The sequence below is a fragment of the Alligator sinensis genome, unplaced genomic scaffold (assembly GCF_000455745.1).
Source record: "Alligator sinensis unplaced genomic scaffold, ASM45574v1 scaffold223_1, whole genome shotgun sequence".
NCBI lineage: Eukaryota > Metazoa > Chordata > Crocodylia > Alligatoridae > Alligator > Alligator sinensis.
The window spans coordinates 1,151,672-1,169,796 of NW_005841936.1; the positions used below are offsets into that span (position 1 = coordinate 1,151,672).

The window sequence follows — 18,125 nt, forward strand, 5'->3', positions numbered from 1 at the left end:
CAGAGAATGAAAAAAGGAGTAACAGAAATGGAGAAGAAAATTGAACAGAAATGTGTCCAAACTCCCCCACATGTTTATAACCAAAGAGCAGAGCTGGAAAAAGAAAGAGAGAAAGAGAAAAATAAACTTAAAGTACATAAAATCTATCCACAAAAATGAGACTAAGAGTTAAGTTAAAATTTAATTATGGATGCATATTCTAAAGAAAGCAAAATTAGTACATATGATCAAAGACCACAACTGAACTAACTCAGCAACTGAAGAGGCAGTCTGGTTACACAGCCAAGTCCATTTGCAGTATGCACACATTTTCATTCCTACTGACTGCCAGTGTCACCGTTTTATATGCACTCATTTCTTTTTCTAAAGTGATTTCAAGAGTAACACTGAAAACAAACTTATTTTAAAAGGATGCTATGGGACAATTTTGAGAAAAAAAAAATTCCCTCCACATAATGTCAGACACACAAAATAAGGAAATTAAACTGCATAATTTATCTCACCCCTCCCCTCCCACACACACAAAACTTACTATGAAATGACAAGAATATGTTGCCATATTCGTTTCCAGCAACAGACTAAAAGCACATTGAGTCTTCTTTGCTGGCACCAGACAGGATTTGATATTCCTTTTCTTTTTTTAAAACGTGTGCGCTTTCATTGACTTCTGATAAATTACTTGACTTCTGTAAGCTTAATTCTGTACTTTGCACAGATATTTTGTGCTTGAAAATATGGAACCCCAGAGATACTTTGCTGGCTGCCTTTTGCTTTCAGCTTACTATACTCCTGCATCAGCTACAAATATCATTAGTAAGCAAGCCACAATTAATTCAACAGTTTTGAAAATGAAGAAAGCAAAAATCCATGTCTGCAAAGAAGATTCTTATGTTTCTCATTTATACATTGCCTAATCTTTTTAGCAGCCTCAAACCAGATTGGTTGCTTTTGACTTCTTCAGAGCTGGCTAGAGCTTCAAACATATTCATCTTAGCTTTAGAAATTGAAGCTGTATACCTGCCTAAAAGAGAAAAGTCCTAGCTATCTTCTTCATTTCATTTTATTTTATTTTGCGTAAGTCATAATCATAACATCAGTGAGTAGAATATACAAAGAGACTTGTGTGACACAGCATGAAAGCAGTTCAAACTAAAATAGTAATGCTTTTCATTAAATCTAATAATCATGCAGGATAGATGAATTCATTGTAGATGTTGGGAAGGCTAAGTAACAGCAGAACACACAGGCTTACAGTAAATTATGCAAAAGGACCTGGCATGACACAAAACATCTCCACCGATGTATGACAGAGAAAAGTCTTTTTTTTCTGGAAGATGAAACAGTTGACTTTGATGCCATTATTGAATCTTTTTCTTTAAGCTTATTGTTTGAACATTCAAATGTTAGCAGTTTTGCAGTCACAGACAACTAGAGACGGAAACTATTAACCTTCAGCAAAGAATCTCTCTCTCTCTCCACTTTGCCGCTTGTCGACTTTTTCTCAAGGATTTGTGGGAATCAACATAAGAACAATTTATCCACAGTATAAAAAAGAAGTGGAGTTTCACCAAGCATCAGCTGCTTCACAAGAACTACTTGTGAGTACTCTTAGCCCAAGGTAAGAGGAGGCTGAAACCATGAAAGAGGCCTTCTGCATCAAAGTGAAAATTAAGGGATGATTTCATTAAAGCCTGTAGTTAGTTATATGAGTACAAAACTCTGATAACGGACTCTTCAGTGTATCATGCAAAATGACAGAGAAGAGTTAATGACTGGAAATTGAAACTAGACAAATTCAGACGAAGGCACACATTTTAAGTGAAGGAAATTAAGTATTGGGACAAGTTACTAAGGACCACGACAGCTTCCCATGACTGGTAATTTTAAATCATTTTTTAAAATGCTGTATTACAGACAGCAATTAATTCAGGGAAGTCCATTGTGCCGTTTTATGAAGGAAGTTTATAAGTACAGGATTGCACACCTTCTGAACGGGTTGGGGCTGCATGTCACGTGGGCTGTGGGCATGCCTGCCACACAGGCCATGGGTTACACTGTTGTACCCCCACTCCAGGGGTGCGTGGGAAGTAGATGCTAAAGGAAGAAGCTGGGAGATCCCAGCTGCAGCAGGAGTGACAGTAGGGAGTAGCACCCAGGCAGGAGCCCATGAGTTACATGTAGCTTGTGGGCTGCCATTTGGATAGCCAATGCATCACAGGGAAATATGATGACCTAAAAGGCATTTTGGAGGGAAGGGAAAGGGAGAAAATTTGCAGTACATACTGATCAGACAAAACAAAAGGAGCAGAATTTCTTAAAAGCCCCACATACACATACGCAAGAAAAAATGCAGTTTGCTTATCCTAGCCAGCCAAAAAAAGGCTTGTCATTTAATTATCTGCCGAGCAGATCTATTTGCTTCCTACTTTTACCAGACTGACTGCAAAGCTTGCACATTCTTGTGTCACGTTTATTCCTTTGCCAATTAGTCAATAAACTATAAACCCAACATCTGTTCCTAATATGCAGAAACAAACTGGTTTTGCAAGTCTGATACACCAAATGGAAGGGACACTGGCTGAGAAATCTCTCTTGCTAGAGGTTTCTTTTCTGAACCTCTTCCGTTTTTTGGTTTGGTGAAGAAGCAAAAAATTCAGTATCTTCCAATACTATGGGCCAGCTTAACTGGTCCTTTCAAGGATGTGCCTGGGTAAGAGAACAGGACTCTGTCCTTTTCCCCTTATGGTGACCTGCACAAGGGATAGGAAGCATTACAAGCTTCACACATTGAACAGCATAGGACTTGCTCAATCCGTAATTCAGACAGTGCCCTGGACTGTTCTCATTGACTTCAGTAGGAGTAGAATTTCACCTGCAGCCTTACGCTTTTATACCCTTGTGACTTCATTAAGCAAAAATAATTCTCCCTTTCCAATAATTCTTGCCCAATTTCCAAGACTTTAAGGAATATAAACTAAAGAACTCAGAAACCTCTAACCAGCATCCCAAAATGACTACATTGATGAACACATACTGCCTCTCATTCAAAAGTTGCCAAATGCCTCACACGCTGTAATTAAGTCTTACGACACCTTGTAAAGTGCGTAGACAGGAAAGCTTAATTCTCACTTTACAGAAAGACACACTGAGGTACAAAGGGGGTTAAAGCAACTTGCCCATTGCCAGAGCTCATCAGGGTCAGTGCCACAAAATAATTTCCATTACTCGCAGTCAAACATGGGCAAGCTCAGGGCTTCCATATAATTCTAGCCAGGATCTAATACTATCAAGCAGCCATAAAGAAGCATCCACCAGTTGTCATATTACAAGATTAATATAAAAAATTAAAATTAATGTAGCATCTGTTTACCCAAACACCTAATCCATCCATGAATCTAGCAAAGGTGGAGGTGAGTTTTTCTTTGAAGAATGGTGATAAGGGGTTGCATGTTATTTTGTGTGATGTACCTGCCATGCTTAAGATTGCATTTCAACTTCTCCTTCTCAGATGTTACGTATTGAAGTATGTAGGTAAACAATCCAGTGCTTAACAACCCTTAATTAGAAAATTCTTCCTAACAGCAAACCTAAAATCTCATTTGCTGCAATTTAAAACCATTACTTCTTGTTGTCCCCTAGAAGCAGAGAACAATTGATCACCATCCTTGTTATAACAACCCATTTTATATTTTGTGTTTTTAAATCCTCCTTAGTCTTTTCTTCACAATAAAATAAGTTCAATACTGTCAATTTTTCTTCATAGGTCACATTTGCTAGACCTTCAATCATTTTTGTTTCTCTTTCTAATTTGTCCACATTTTTCTCGAAGTGTGGTATTCGAGGCTAGTTACAGTACTCTGAGAAAAGGTGCCGCAAGTGCTTAACAGAATGAGAGAATCACAGTTGTGCTTCGTCCCTGGACTCTCTAGCATTGGATGGACAATCCCTGGCAAACGACCTCTCAATTTATGCCTAAACTGGAGAGCTATGTAGTGAAAGTAAAATGCTTCGTAGTATCAGAAGTACCTTCCATCATCTAAACCAGGGGTTCCCAAACTGTGGTACATGTACCCTGGGGGGTAAGCAAGACATCCCTGGGGGGGTACACGGGAGAAATTGTGTAATGATACACTTTTCATTATAATAATTGTTATTTAAGGGTTTAAAAAATACAAGCTGTATGTTGGTAGGAGTATACAGGTAGCTGATAAATCTAGAAGGGGGTACAGAAGAAAAATTTGGGAACCTCTGATCTAGGCTAGGCAGGCATCTTCATTTAGAACAAAGGGCACGTCTACGCATTGCCTCATGCTGCTGTAGCAACATGCTGTACTGCCGTACCGCACACTACGGTGATGTACCAATCACATGGGTCTACAGGCGATTGGCAGCTACTTCACTGTAGCAATGCGCTCCCGTTTTAGTGTGTCACTATAGTGAAGCAACAGTGAAATCTAACCGTGCACTGTGCGCATGGTACAGTACAAGCAGTTATTGCGCCGTGCTTTAGTACTTCCAAAAGGCATGAGAGCTGATGTAGACACATCCAGATTGTAACACAGGCATGCGAGACAACAGAAATGCTGAGTATAAAAGTCTGGTATTTGGGTTCAATATCTGACTCTTTCATTAAGTCACTGCATGACCTTGACCAAGTCATTTCGTATGTCTGTGTTTTGTTTCCCAATTCACAAAACAGATGGAAAGGAGTTTAATACAGCAAGAATTTATTCAGACAGGTGTTGGACCCCTCTTTTCCTTTGGGACATACATGGCTGGAGTGTACTAGGGTCTCACTAAAAGGAGTTAATAGCACTCTAGATCCCATATGTACCAAAAGCAGAGTCTCCATCACTTGCTAAACCTATACCTGACTCCCAAACTTCTGAAGGATGCAGTGTGCCTGGTCAAACTCTGTGAGAATTATACATAAACAAATGCAGGAACCCGAGATATGAAAAACAAAATTGGCTTTATTAGTATTCAAAATGAGTATTTCTTTCTGTTCCATATTTGAAAAACAGCAAGATAGTGTACTCTTATTTCACAAGGATGAAGAACTTTTTGTTCCATTCAGTAATTAAAGATGTTAACCATCTGGAGGTAGACATTTTGAAAAACAGTAGACCTGGATAACGTTTACCCTAGAGCTGCACCGATACAACAGTCCCGTGTCGGATCGGCACCAATATGAGGAACCTTGAGAGTATTGTCAAATCGACTTTTTTTGCCTTATGAGGTGGATAAATGCCCCATGCACGCGTGCAGCTGCAGCACAGCATGCAGGCAACCAGGAATGCAGCTGGGCAGCACGAAGAGCAGTTGGGGCCCGCTGGTAAGTCTGTTGTGGAAGAAGTGGGGAGGGGGAAAGGGTGTGAGGGGCACAGATCAAGGCCTCCAGGGTGAGGGAGGGAGTGGGGCTGGTGCTGGGGCAGGGCACGGGATGGAGCCGTGGCTCATCTGGGAGGTAAAGGGAGGTAGGGGGAGCTGCTACTGCCTGTCCTGAGTACAGCCCAGCCCAGCCCCCCACCAGGAAGAGTCTGGTGCTACCCTGGGCCCAGCCTACAGCAGCAGCCCACCCTCCCCTGCACACAGATCCAGGGACACCTGCCTCCCCGTGCCCTCCCAGGGTGTGCACACTGGCAGGAGCCGCCCCCTCTCTCCCTTCCAGACAAGCTGCGGCTCCATCCCGTACCCTGCCCCACCCTGGCTGTGCAGCGCCTACCCTTTCCTCAGCCCCAGCCTCACTGTGGGGGCCTCAATCTGCCCCCCACGCCCCTTCCCTCCCCCCACAACAGGTTTACCAGCTGGTTGCTGCTCTCCATGCTGCCGGGCTGTATATCAGAATCAGATCAGTATTGGCCGATTTGGTTCGTTAAAAATCAGCCATCAGCATCAGCCCAAAAAATCTCTATTGGTGCACCCCTAGTATACCCAGAAGCCTTAAAAAAAAGTTGTTAAAGATTTCTGGCTCTTCAAGGTTTATCCTTAATAGATTTGTTTACCAAGGAAAATTCTTGAAGACTGGAAGAATACCATTGTGCCAATACTCAAATGGGAAACAAGTATGACTCAGGTGAAACATAGATCTTACCTGGTAAGCCAGACATCTCTCTCTGGCAAAAGAATGGAAAAAAGTGATACAGCATTCAACTAATAGGGGAGTAAACATAGGTATTTAATTAATGCTAATCAATAGGGTTTTACTGAAAAAAGCCTTGCTAAATATTTTATTCCTTGGATTTTCTTTGCCATGAAAGATCAAATGAGAAACTTCCTTCCAATGCTCTGCTGCCCTTGAACTTTTCCTGGCTCTCCAGATCCAGCTACTCCTTCTGGCCTCCTGTCTTAATTTGGAGAGGTCAGCAGACAAACCTTCTCTACTGCTTTCCTGCCCCTCAGCTTATTTTAGCTCCGTATGGCCTAGACCAATGGTTGGCTGTCATAGATCAGACGCAGCGCAAAGAGCCATTAGATCTGGCCTGCAGAGCTGTGGGGCTTTGGCCAAGGGTGGGAGTGGGAAGAGGAGGATGGGAAGGCAGGCTTCACCTGCACCACACTGCAGCTGGGTAGTGAGCCTTTGATAATAGCCAGATCCTAGCAGCAGCCTGCTTTGGACCTAAGCCAGGTCATTCCAGCCTGCTACAGCAAAAAGGTTCCTAATTGATGATCTAGGACTCCCTTTACTTGCAGTCTGACCCCATTACAGTATGTCCTGCTCTGTCTGTTTAGGGTGACAATTAACCAAGCACAAGTAGATGGGATCTACACCATCTCTTTGTAGGAACCCATCCACTTTATTTACCTCTGACATAAATGGGACAGGCCAGTCATACAGACTGATGTCAATTGAATTGGGTCAGCTTACCAAGCAAACAAAATGAGGTTTACTATAACCCAGAGGTTCCCAAACTTTTTCTTGTTGTGTACCCCCTTCCAGATTTACCAGCTGCCTGCATACTCCTACTAGCTTATGTTCTATATTTTAACCCCTTAAATGTCAGTTGTTATTATAATGAAAATTAAATCTGCCATTACACAATTTCTTCCGCATACCCCCCCGGCTCCCCCGAGATGTCTTGCGTATCCCTAGGAGTATACATGCCACCATTTGGGAACCCCTGCTATAAACAAATGCAAAGTTGTGCATCCAGGAACAAGTCATAAAAGCCATACTCTAGAATGGACAACTGTATCCTGGAGAAGTAGTTATACTGAAGATAATTTAGGGATTGCAAAAAATAAAATAAAATCATAGAATGCAATTTGATGCTGAAGAACGGAGGGCGAATGCAATTCCTGGACATATAAACAAGAAAATAGAAGTGCATACTGTACACTGCATTGCTGAGGTCAATACTGGTACAGCTCTGACAATGAAAAATGACAGGACGCAAGAAGATTGAGAGGTGATGGTTATGGGATACAAGTGTCTTCACAGGAACAAAATACTGGGCTTTTAGAAGATAAATACATATATACACTACAGCTGGTATGAATCTGAAGCCAAGTACAAAAATAAAAAATAAACCCCAAGTTTTACCACTGGGGCTGACACATGATGGGGAGAGACTACCAAGGGAGGAGCTGAACTCTCCTTCTCAGTTTCTTTAAACAAAGAATGGATAACCATCTGGTAATCTAATGGTGCCTTCTCATCTTATTCTCTGTGAAAACAATTCATACACACTTATGAGATCAAACAACAGTTACAGGAAAAAAATGAAAACAGCGATTTGTATTTAAATACTTTATTCCCATCTCACAAAAGCAACAGTGTTTGCAGTACACATGCCATTAAGTCAGTGCTGGTTATATGCAAACCAATTTGTCTGAATATAAAGAAAATAAGATTTTTCTCCCTTTATAAGTGAAACAAGACACAGATTTGCATATAGTATATATTTACACACACTATTTTCAGAAACCCCTTTGCCTAAAGGCAAGTATTGTACAACCCAGAATTCCACCATACAAAGCCCAGACACAGATGATTGTACATTAAACTGTGTATTTTTAATGTACATAAAATGTAACATGTAATCCCTTTGTAATGTTTCCAAAGTAACTTGAAGGGTTTCATTCTTCAAGGGCAAATTACCTTTATATCAAGACTGAAATACTGGGCTCATTTTGGCTCTACAAAAAAAATCAGTTTTTTAAACTCTTGGAACAGAAAACATACTTGATTTTTAATAATTCAAACCAAGTTTGCATGTATTTTAATCCATTCAAGCTATATGTTTTTATACAAGGAGATATATTAGATTATACAGTTATTTGCTAAATGCCATTATGATGAACACAAAAAAGATGCCTGCCTCTCACTCTTGATAAAAGCTAAAATGTCTGTATTTAGCTTGATAAAAGCTAATACAGACATATAAAAGTCTGTATTTCTCCTACAGCAGCACGCTTAAGTAACACAGCAAAACTAGAGTTTTAACTTTTTTAGCAATATGACCTGAGAGTTTAAATGTGGTAAATAACATCCTTTAATTTTTTTTCTAAGGATCATGTGAACCCATGCCTCATTAAAAAAAACGCAAAATCTTTCAACGCTTAGTAGCATCTTAATAAAATCAATAAGAATAAATAGCACTATGATGTAAAAGTAAGTTTACTCGTGCATTTTCTATACAGCATTGCCAAATGTGACACAACAATATTTACTATGTGATGAAGTGAAGTAACTGTATGAAACAGGATTCAGAAATATACAAGTTAAAAACATACTATCTAACTGCATACAAAAAAGTATGGTTACTAAGGCAGCATTGTTTTAAATTTCAGAGTGCAATGAAAGATAACGTCTTCCTGCAGAGCAAAAACAATTACAATCTGTCAGAAAAAGGAATGTTTTACCTAATGGAGAACACGTGAAGGATATGGAGTCATAAACAGGACTCACTTCAAGGGTCAAACTTCCTTGCAGCACATGGCCACCAAGAGAAAATAATTAAGGCCACTACTGTTACTTATGGCATTACATATAAAATGCATGCACAGCGTCAAAGCCTTCAAAATGTTGCAAGACAGAAGGAACAGACAAAAAGTTCTAATTTCTATGGACAAACAGCATTCCTTTGGCCTTTCAATTTATAACAATAACCAATTAATACTACAATTAAAGTTGTCTAATTATCACACTGTCAGTCTAGCAAAGACATGGGTATTTTAGGTAACAGATTTTGTAAATAAAATGTAAAGAGGATTCATTTCAGTAATGTTGAGTAATGAGGTACCTGTTTAGATAGTATCATTTGCTTTGTCAAAGCAAACATAATTTTGCTTCAATAGTAAGTTACTGGAAGATATCTAACAATAAACATACTGAAATACAACTGTATCAGCCACACTTTCAAAATCAAAAGGATATACAAATCTGCCTATTCAACTTGCCTTTATAAATTGCACCAGAGGAAGGCAACTTCAGTAAATAGTCCTTTCAGACTTTTCACCAGTTATGTGAATATCTAGAAGTTATGAGCAGAAATTCAGGAAAGGAAACATCTTTGGGAATGCAAACTGAATATTGCATATGTATTAATATACCAAAGTGAAAGTCTGTGGATTAATTCAAATTATCCCTCGGCAAATCCTGAAGCTATAATCCTGGATTCATAGGTAGCTGAAATTAGTTAGTTCCCACTCAGTGCAAGAGATGGGAAAACAGCCTTGGTGTCTTTCAACAGAAGATAGAGAGGCACATCCAGCCAAAAAATAAAAACATAACAGTTGGGGTGAAAAGGACTTGAATGTACTGCCCCCCCACGCCTGCAAAAAAATACAGCCATTTTTTATTCTGGCATGTTATCTGTAATGTCACAGTAACATAATCCATAAGGCACACATACCGTTGCTGCAATCAGATTTAAACAGCCAAGTCTGACCCACTCCAGGCTCTTTTTCTCCACATAGTCTGACCTCACTACAGGTAATTCAAGAAGCCAAAAACTCGTGCAAATGATTGAAGGTAAATAAAAACTTTAGCTTAAAAAATAAGCTTGCAATTATTTCCCAATTAAATCTAAGATGCATTAGCAGCTAGCCTGTTTTCCATGGAAAAAGCTAAAACCAAAAATGAAGCTAGTAGTACAGGTTTTCCTGGTAGGCTAATTTTAGAAGTGATATATTATAAAAATGATTTACAGATCTATGTAATCCATGTTTTCCATTAGATTCTTAGTCTTCTCAATTTAATACCATTTCCAATGGAAGCACTGCCAAGTACCAAAACTAAAGAGGTTCTAACTGTTTGAAGAAGGTTTATGAAATGTGACTGGATATAATAATTACTAACTATATGTTTAACAAAAATAATTGCACAAAAATGGAGGAGGCCCTCAGCTGCTGGTAAATGGCCAGTAGCTGTTAAGTGGGAATCTCTCTCACTGAGAAAAACAAAGATATAAACACACTGTCCCAAGACGTATACAGCCTCTTGTTCTATAATGTTTGACAGAAAAATATGATGGACTCTTAGCAAGGGGGCAGAGGCACACTTTGCTACCTATGTGCTTTTCTTTTGACTGGAAGACAAAAGAACTGTCAAGATTCTGTTCATTTAAAGTAAGACATGACAAATGAGGCTCAAGTGTGAGTCATGGCTTGATCCTTAGCAGTGCCAGTTCTCCTCAGTTCTTGCTGAACTAAAGAGATGAGCTTGCTTAGTACTTCTCAAAAAAACATCTGATCTAACCCCTGTCAAAGAGTATGAATCTTTCTTTACTTTACTAGAAGCTGGCTCCCAGCTCCAGACTACAGTCCAGAAAAAAGAACAACTGATACTGAAGAATCCACATTATTATATCTATGTATGTAGCAAAAAATTACATATAAAACCCCTAAAATGTATCCATGGATACTGGCAAAATGAAAAACCTTGGAATTTTAAAGAAAACCTCCATTTTTGCACTCTAAAATTCAGCTGCATAGTATTTCCTTGTACAAAGAACATCACCAGTAACTTGTTTGAACACAATAGTAAACTATTCCTGAAGTCTCCAGGTAGGAACGGGGGGAGGGGGGTGGCAAGTGAAATTTTCCACAGTACTCACTGAGCTCCTTCTGAAATTATGGCATTGGTGGTGGTGGGCAAAAGGGGAAAGAGAGAAGTGAAGACAGCACTATCTAGAATGAAGAGGCAAATGTAAAGAGACATAAAATGACACAAAGTACACTAAAAAATATAGCTCAAAGACAGTTACTGGTTAAATAGAACTAAACAGTGTAGTAAATACTAGTAATTCAAGAACACAATGATTTTAAATCAGAATTAAATAGCTGATAAGGAAGTTGAAATCCACTGTCAGTGCATACACAGCCAAATCCAGTTTCAGTGCCTGCCAAATATGTTCATTTCCATTAACAGAGAAATTTAAAGTGTTGTATGCATCCTCGAGGGGTAACATTCTTTTCCAATGATTTCAAGGTTAGGACAGCAGTAGCAATTTTTTAAATAAATTACTGGAGAATGTTGAAAAAAGTGTTTTAACCTGCCAGAAATATATAAAATATGGGAATGAAAACTCCATAGTTAAATCGTTTAAGTATATATCCACTGATGAAAACCATCAAATCCTTTTTTTCACTTGGCAATTTTTGCTAACCACTTATAGATACTCTAGTTTAACACCACAACTCACAGGTGAAAGTAGTTCTGTTCCTTAAAAAAAAACAAACCTCTGTATTAAAATGGTGACATTCAGAGTCAATCAATCAAGTTGACTGTAATTCAAAATATTCTTTGCCTGCTTTGAAGTAGTAATTTCTCTCACCTTTCGTCTGCACAACCAATTTTGAACCGGCTTAACTAAAAATCCATTTAGTTAAATCACTGCAGCTTTTGTTTGTGGACTCTCTCATATTGGTTTACAACCAGATATGTCCATTTGTCTGTGCAATTTGACTCAAAGAACCAAACAATAGGGTCCTGGTTTAAAAGCGTCCAGACACAAAAGCTCCACCGCTTTAATTCAAAACAAAATAAAAATCCTTCACCTATACAAATACATTTTTGTGCCTATACCAAGCCCCTGAATGAGCTTTGCTAAATTTTGTTTTAGTGACGTAGATTATTTTGCCTTTTGATAGAGTAAATTTAGTTTTAGGTCACTTGTTTGAATTGGTTTTAGGATTTTTCCCCAGTAGTTTATTCACAATGGAAGAAGGACACATAAATAAAGCCCCAGTGAGAAAATTATGCAAAAACACAGAGTAAGCACCTCACAAATTATACTAGTGACACTGAAAAAAGAATAAATAGACTGACCAACCCAAACAGTATCCGACACAAGCGTACCAATTGCAAGCCCCTGCAAGGAGTGCTGAAAGAAAAATCAGTAGTCAAAGGAGCTGATTAGTAGTCAGTCTCATGTTTAAACAAGCCTGGAGCAACTTCCTATGGCAATGTTTGTGCTGCTGCTCAGACACTGTTAGTACAATCTGACAATTCAGGGAGAGTTCTCTGAAAGGGTCTAACAGTTAAAAATACAGATCCCAGACTTTTAATGGGATTTGTGCTCCCAAGTCACATAGATACTTTTGGAAATCCCCACTTTCTAAATTGTTAATTCTAGCTATTTGGCTTTTTCTTTCCTTTTCATATACCATATCAGTGGCACCTGGCCACTTCAGACAAAAATACATATTATATAATAATAGCTATATTTATTCTTATAATTTCTAGAAAACACCTTGATAATCAAAAGCTAAAGTTGAAACTTGATTTTTTTGTCTTCCATCCCCTCAAACTCGTGTACCTCAACAGGACTATTAACACCTACATGTGTAAAACTTTCATTTGATTCTCAATAGATAAACCAATCTACAGAGCAAGAGGCCACCAGCAGTTTTGCATAAAGAATGCTGATTAGCCAGCAGTCTGCAAAGAAAAGCAGCCCTTATGGTAGCTCTTTGTGGCCGCCTTTTCAATATTCAACCCAACGTTGAAAAAACAGGACAGGATTCCAAATGAAAGGGCATTTGTTTTAAACATAAAATTAAGTATATATTTGTTATTTATGGAGAGAACTGGTCTGTAGATGAACACAGCTTCAGAATAAATACATACCTATATCCTGCCTGTAAAACCCCCAGAAAAACAAAAAACAAACCCTTAGATGAGAGGTGCCCTGAGCTAACTAGAACCCCCTAATAGTGCAAACAATGTTGCAGCGATGTCTGGTTTTACCCTGGCATCTGCAAAAGCAACAGAGCAACAGTTCACAAGCTTTCTGAGTGACTAACATACACACAAGCACACACACAGGTGGCACTGTGCTCCCTACAGCCATTGTTGTAACTTCGCCAAGTTTTTCTCCATCCACTGGATATTTAACTGAATTGTCTCAATAGCTTCTTCAACACAGTGAAGTTGAGAACTGTCCTCCAATTTTGACTCAAAGAATGTCTTCACCTGCAGAGCAAGGAAAATGTGCATGTCATACTGAGAAATGTAGGACCAGCATATGCCAATCCGAAGTTAAGACCATGCAAGGAAAATTACAGGCTAACTGCTCATAACTGAAAATGCATAGAGATTAGGTTTCATGGAAATCATAGCAACCGCCTGCTTAGCTTCAGTAAACTAACTCAATACCCCTTCATTCAAAGCAGAGTTGTTCAACTGGGGGCATGTAGGCCACATGCAGTCCAGGGACCCCTGAATCTGCCTCTCCCACAGCCACATGAGCAGGGGAGGCCTGTTGGAAGGAAGTGTGCCATCTGTGTGGCAGGGAGGTGGGGGAAAGGAAGGACCACAGGGTGCCATATGCTGCTAATGCTCCCTTTGTGCAAGTGGAGGGAGGAGAAGGAGGAAATCCCAGGAGCCCAACCCTAGCGTATGGCTGGCACCATATGTGAACCCAGCAAAGGTGAACAGCCCTAGCTTTCAGCACAATTAAGTAGCAATCATAAAACATTTTAAAGAAAAAAAATGGCTTTTCAGTGACAGATTCTGGTAAAGGATGTGATAAATGTGACTAAAGGTGACTAAAGGTATCTAAGGTGCCTTAAAAAACTACTTATCACTGATGTATGCAAACACCAAAACTTATAAAGGTAATTTCTAGACAATGTTGCAAATGTTATGTACATGTAATTTATGTGCACCAGCCCATCAACTGCATGCACGTGTTTTCTTGGACAATTTTAAGAGATGTTGACCATTAACCATTTCACCAAAAGAAGTTCACCAGTTACATGAAAAACTACGGTGACATCTACACCACTTCTTCATACTCCTGGAATAGAGAATGTGGGAGAAAAAGGAGGAGAGTTGTGTCTGTAGCTGTTCTTCAGCTGCTACAATGGTCCTTTGGGTTCCTGCCAGCAAAGTGACTTTTAGGCTGTTTCACGTTACACCTGTGATATTCACGGTACCCACATGCTCCAGAATATGGAATAAAAAAAGTCACCTTTGTTCCCTTCTCCCCAGTGATAAAATCATAGAAAGTTGGGGTTGGAAGGGATCTCAGAAGGTCATCTAGTCCAACCCCCTGCTTAAAGCAGGACCATCCCCAACAAGATCATCCCAGCCAAGGTTTTGTCTACCTGGGTCTTAAAAACCTCCAAATATGGAGATTCCACAACCTCTGGGTAACCTGTTTCAGTGTTTTACTACCCTCCTACTCTACTTCAGAACTTTGATCTCCATTTCCTTAATATACACCAAGTGCCCAGTCTAAATAATGTGGGCCAAAATAATTTCCTCTAATGACAGAGACTGTTTCAGTATACATACTATCAGATTGACAATCAAGATGGCTAGCTCTTATCCCTAGTTCAGCAACATGCTTGCTCTGTAACCCTGAATCAGGCATTTCCCTGTGGCTCTGTATATAGTACTAGAGATAGGACTTGTGACACACCACTTCATAAGGAGTATGTAGTCCATGGTGAAATGCACTTTGTATTAACAGTAGGGATGTCATTTTTTGAGGAGAAACAAAGATTAGGCACCATGAATTTTATCCCACCAACCTCAAGCAGATGTGCCTCTGTTGAAAACTGGCAGGTTGACATTATAACAACGTTCTGGACAACAAATGATCCTAGGTGGAATCTGAAATATGGAAAAAAAAAATTAACTCTTGGTAGCCACTTTATGATGCAAGTTCAAATCATACACTCTATTAAAATTCCTCAGCTAGTAAACTTAAAATTGCAAAGAGCATCTAAGTCATTTTAGTTTCCATGTCCCATTTTCAAAAATAACTTTGATAGTTAGAGGCCAAAGTTTTAAGAACGTCTGAAAATGGGTTTGGGAAGCCAAAGATACACAGGCTTAACTTTTGAAATAAAACTGTATTGCTTCATGACAAGCACTGGTATTTCAAATAAATGACATCTTGTTGTGCTCCCCCCACATCAAAACCCCCAAACCAAAAACAGAATAAACCCTTCACAGACCCAATGAATGCATTCCAAGATTTTATTTTTCAATGCATGTGAAAGCACATTAAGATCATTGTGGATATAAGATATAATGTTGTTCAGTGAAGGAGATATCCAGTATGCCCTAATGATTTATCATATTTATTTGCATACCCCACGCCTCTAAATATAACACACACCTTGTTTTGGGAAGACAGAATAAAGTGGGGGAGGAGGGAGCCAAACTGTTCAGAATCTGTTTCCTCATTTAAGCCATATATATCCCCAACTATAGATTGACAATTTTGATAGGAAAAGGTCAGCATGATATGTGAACAAATAAGGCAGATCATTAATGGAATTTAATAAGGATGCACAATAGCAGAGGTGTGGTAAGGCAGATCTGTGCTTGGAGCAGTAGCTGCACACAGGGCAGTGCCAGTTGTCAGTGGCGCTACTGCTTCAGTTGCCCCCTTAGTTACACTATTGCACAGTAACATTTTCTAAAGATCTGATGTAACCTGGGAGATTAAGTTTAAATGAAAGTCATTTTGTACCAAGTTCCCCTGAAAATGGCACTTAGGGTAAAATTTTCAAAACTGCTTAAGTCTCCTTAATATATAGCTGGGTATTCATCATTCTGCTCAGGGAAAAACTTTCTGTCTTATAAATGCTGTCCCTAACCCTTCAGGTTCATGCCACCACCATGACTTACTTCTGTGTAAGCATTTCCCAGTTCTCTTTAACGAAGTCCCAGGCCAACAAATGTCCAGGAAATCTCTGGCTGATAGTTGCTATGATATGAGAAAATTCTTGTGCCCTTATGTGTTCTCCCTCAAGGCTTGCTTGCATTAACCTAGGAAATAAAACATGAACAGTTTTACAGCTATTGAAACACTTCACAGATAAACTCCAGCAGTACTCACAGGTCACGCTGATCAATTTGAAAAGATGTTATAACAGGCCAGTTGTTAGTTAACTATCAGCTTAACCAAGATACTAAATCGACATCAAGGTAAGGTACAGGACTGCTATTATCAGCTGTAAACATCAGATGTATGCCCCATTTATTGCAAGGTGCTCAGTAATCTTAACATTCACTTAAATTACTCAGCTGCCATCACAATTCCCATCACTAAACCCACTGATGAAATGAGAAGTAACAATACTGGTTCCACAGCAGAGCGATTAGGAAAATCCTTCAAAGTCTATGCTACTTCTCCCAGACAGTCCTGTAGGTTGATTAGCTAATGTAGTTGTTGGGAATAATGCATCTTTCAGAAGGTAAGGTTGAAATTTTGTCCATAGAAGGAACTGTTATCTATTGTCTTAGTGCTTCATTATCAAGCAAACCCATACCTGGAAGCCTTCATGTAATTTCTGATTTAAAGCAATTCTGTGTTGATCTTCCCAGAGTGCAAAAAAAAATTTAGCCTAATTTTTCCTTTCTTATACCACAGTTTAGAACTTTGACTTCATATATCTACAATAATATAGGGATATTACCACAGTGTACACTTTTGTAAGTGAGAGAAGTATAAGGACCTTTGTGTTCAAATTTATGGAAGCCTGGGAATAATTTGTTGTCCAATTCTTGCTTTAATAGCCAGATGCCTACTAAGAAGTTTTATGCTGTTCAAACATAGTGCTAGTATGAAAACCACCACCAATAACTTTAAATGTTCTGAGAGCAAGGCAGGGACAATCCATGCTTGCACAAATTCTTACTTCCTTAGTTTGCGCATAATATAATCTTTTGGCTCTTTCATACCAGATCAGTTTTCGGACATCATCTGAGCTGGCTAGAGCTTCAAGCATTTTGCTCTTCTCAGCTTCAGAAGCTGAATGTGTGTACATGGTTAAAAGGAATTCCCAGCCTTCTCTAGTTTTTGCTCCAGCTGTGAATATGGTTTTCATAATGTCAGCAGGCACACTAGACAGGGAAAAAAGCAGAAGAACAGGCCTGTGTGAGACAGCAGGAAAAAAATTCACTATATAAAAGCATTATCTAAAATTGCAATAGTGATGCCTTTCATTAGAGTGTTTCATTTGGTAGTGACTGTACATTTCTAAGACAAATGAATTCATGCTAAGGAAGGCACCATTCAGATTTTGGTTCACTGGGAAAGGACAGGTTACAGAATATATGGAATCAAAATTAAAGTTTAGATATTCTGTGACACAAGAAGCTTAGTTATTCTGGGGCAAAAAATTCACATTGGTTCTAGACACAGCAAGTTCTGAAAGATAAAGGTTAACTTTGATGCTGCAACTAGATAATTCTATCTTGAGCTTGCAGCTTAGGAAACTGGGATGGAAACAATTTGTTGCTGGTCTTACACAGTTGTATTAAAAGTGGAAATAACATGTTTTAGCTTTAATTTAGTTTCTCTCTTGGCCTGTGCCATGATAAGAAAATTGGAGGAAATTCAGCAAAAATTGCCAAATGAAGTATAGCCTCCCTAGTTAGGAACCTTCTTCAGAATAACAGGTAAGCATGTAACTAAAGGAAGCTCAGTCTAACTTTTTTATACCTCGCTGTACCATTAGACTCCTTCCATTTTTTAAACCAGTCAGTGGCAGTGGTGCTACAGTTTCCCAAATTATGGGAGCAGGCAAAGGATAACAATGTTGACCGCAGTTCTCGTTCAGATAGGGTTCCATTGTCAGTCCAAGTTTGGTGATCAATTTTGTTTCCAAGCAGCTTTACTACTCTGTTCTAAGAATTGAAAGAAAGATGGAGAAAG

At 39.1% G+C, this 18,125-nt stretch overlaps 1 protein-coding gene across 1 annotated transcript in view; it reads right to left on the minus strand.

The window, feature by feature from the left end:
* Positions 1–7,735: 7,735 nt before the first annotated feature.
* Positions 7,736–18,125, minus strand: part of LNPEP (leucyl and cystinyl aminopeptidase) — a 90,462-nt gene continuing 80,072 nt past the window's right edge. The window contains exons 14-18 of the mRNA XM_006019696.3: positions 17,913–18,097; positions 17,150–17,311; positions 16,094–16,234; positions 14,986–15,067; positions 7,736–13,420 (exon numbers count right to left, since the gene is read on the minus strand). Of these exons, the coding sequence (XP_006019758.1) occupies positions 13,289–13,420; positions 14,986–15,067; positions 16,094–16,234; positions 17,150–17,311; positions 17,913–18,097 (702 nt within the window). The 3' untranslated portion in view covers positions 7,736–13,288. The remainder of the gene's footprint in view (positions 13,421–14,985; positions 15,068–16,093; positions 16,235–17,149; positions 17,312–17,912; positions 18,098–18,125) is intronic.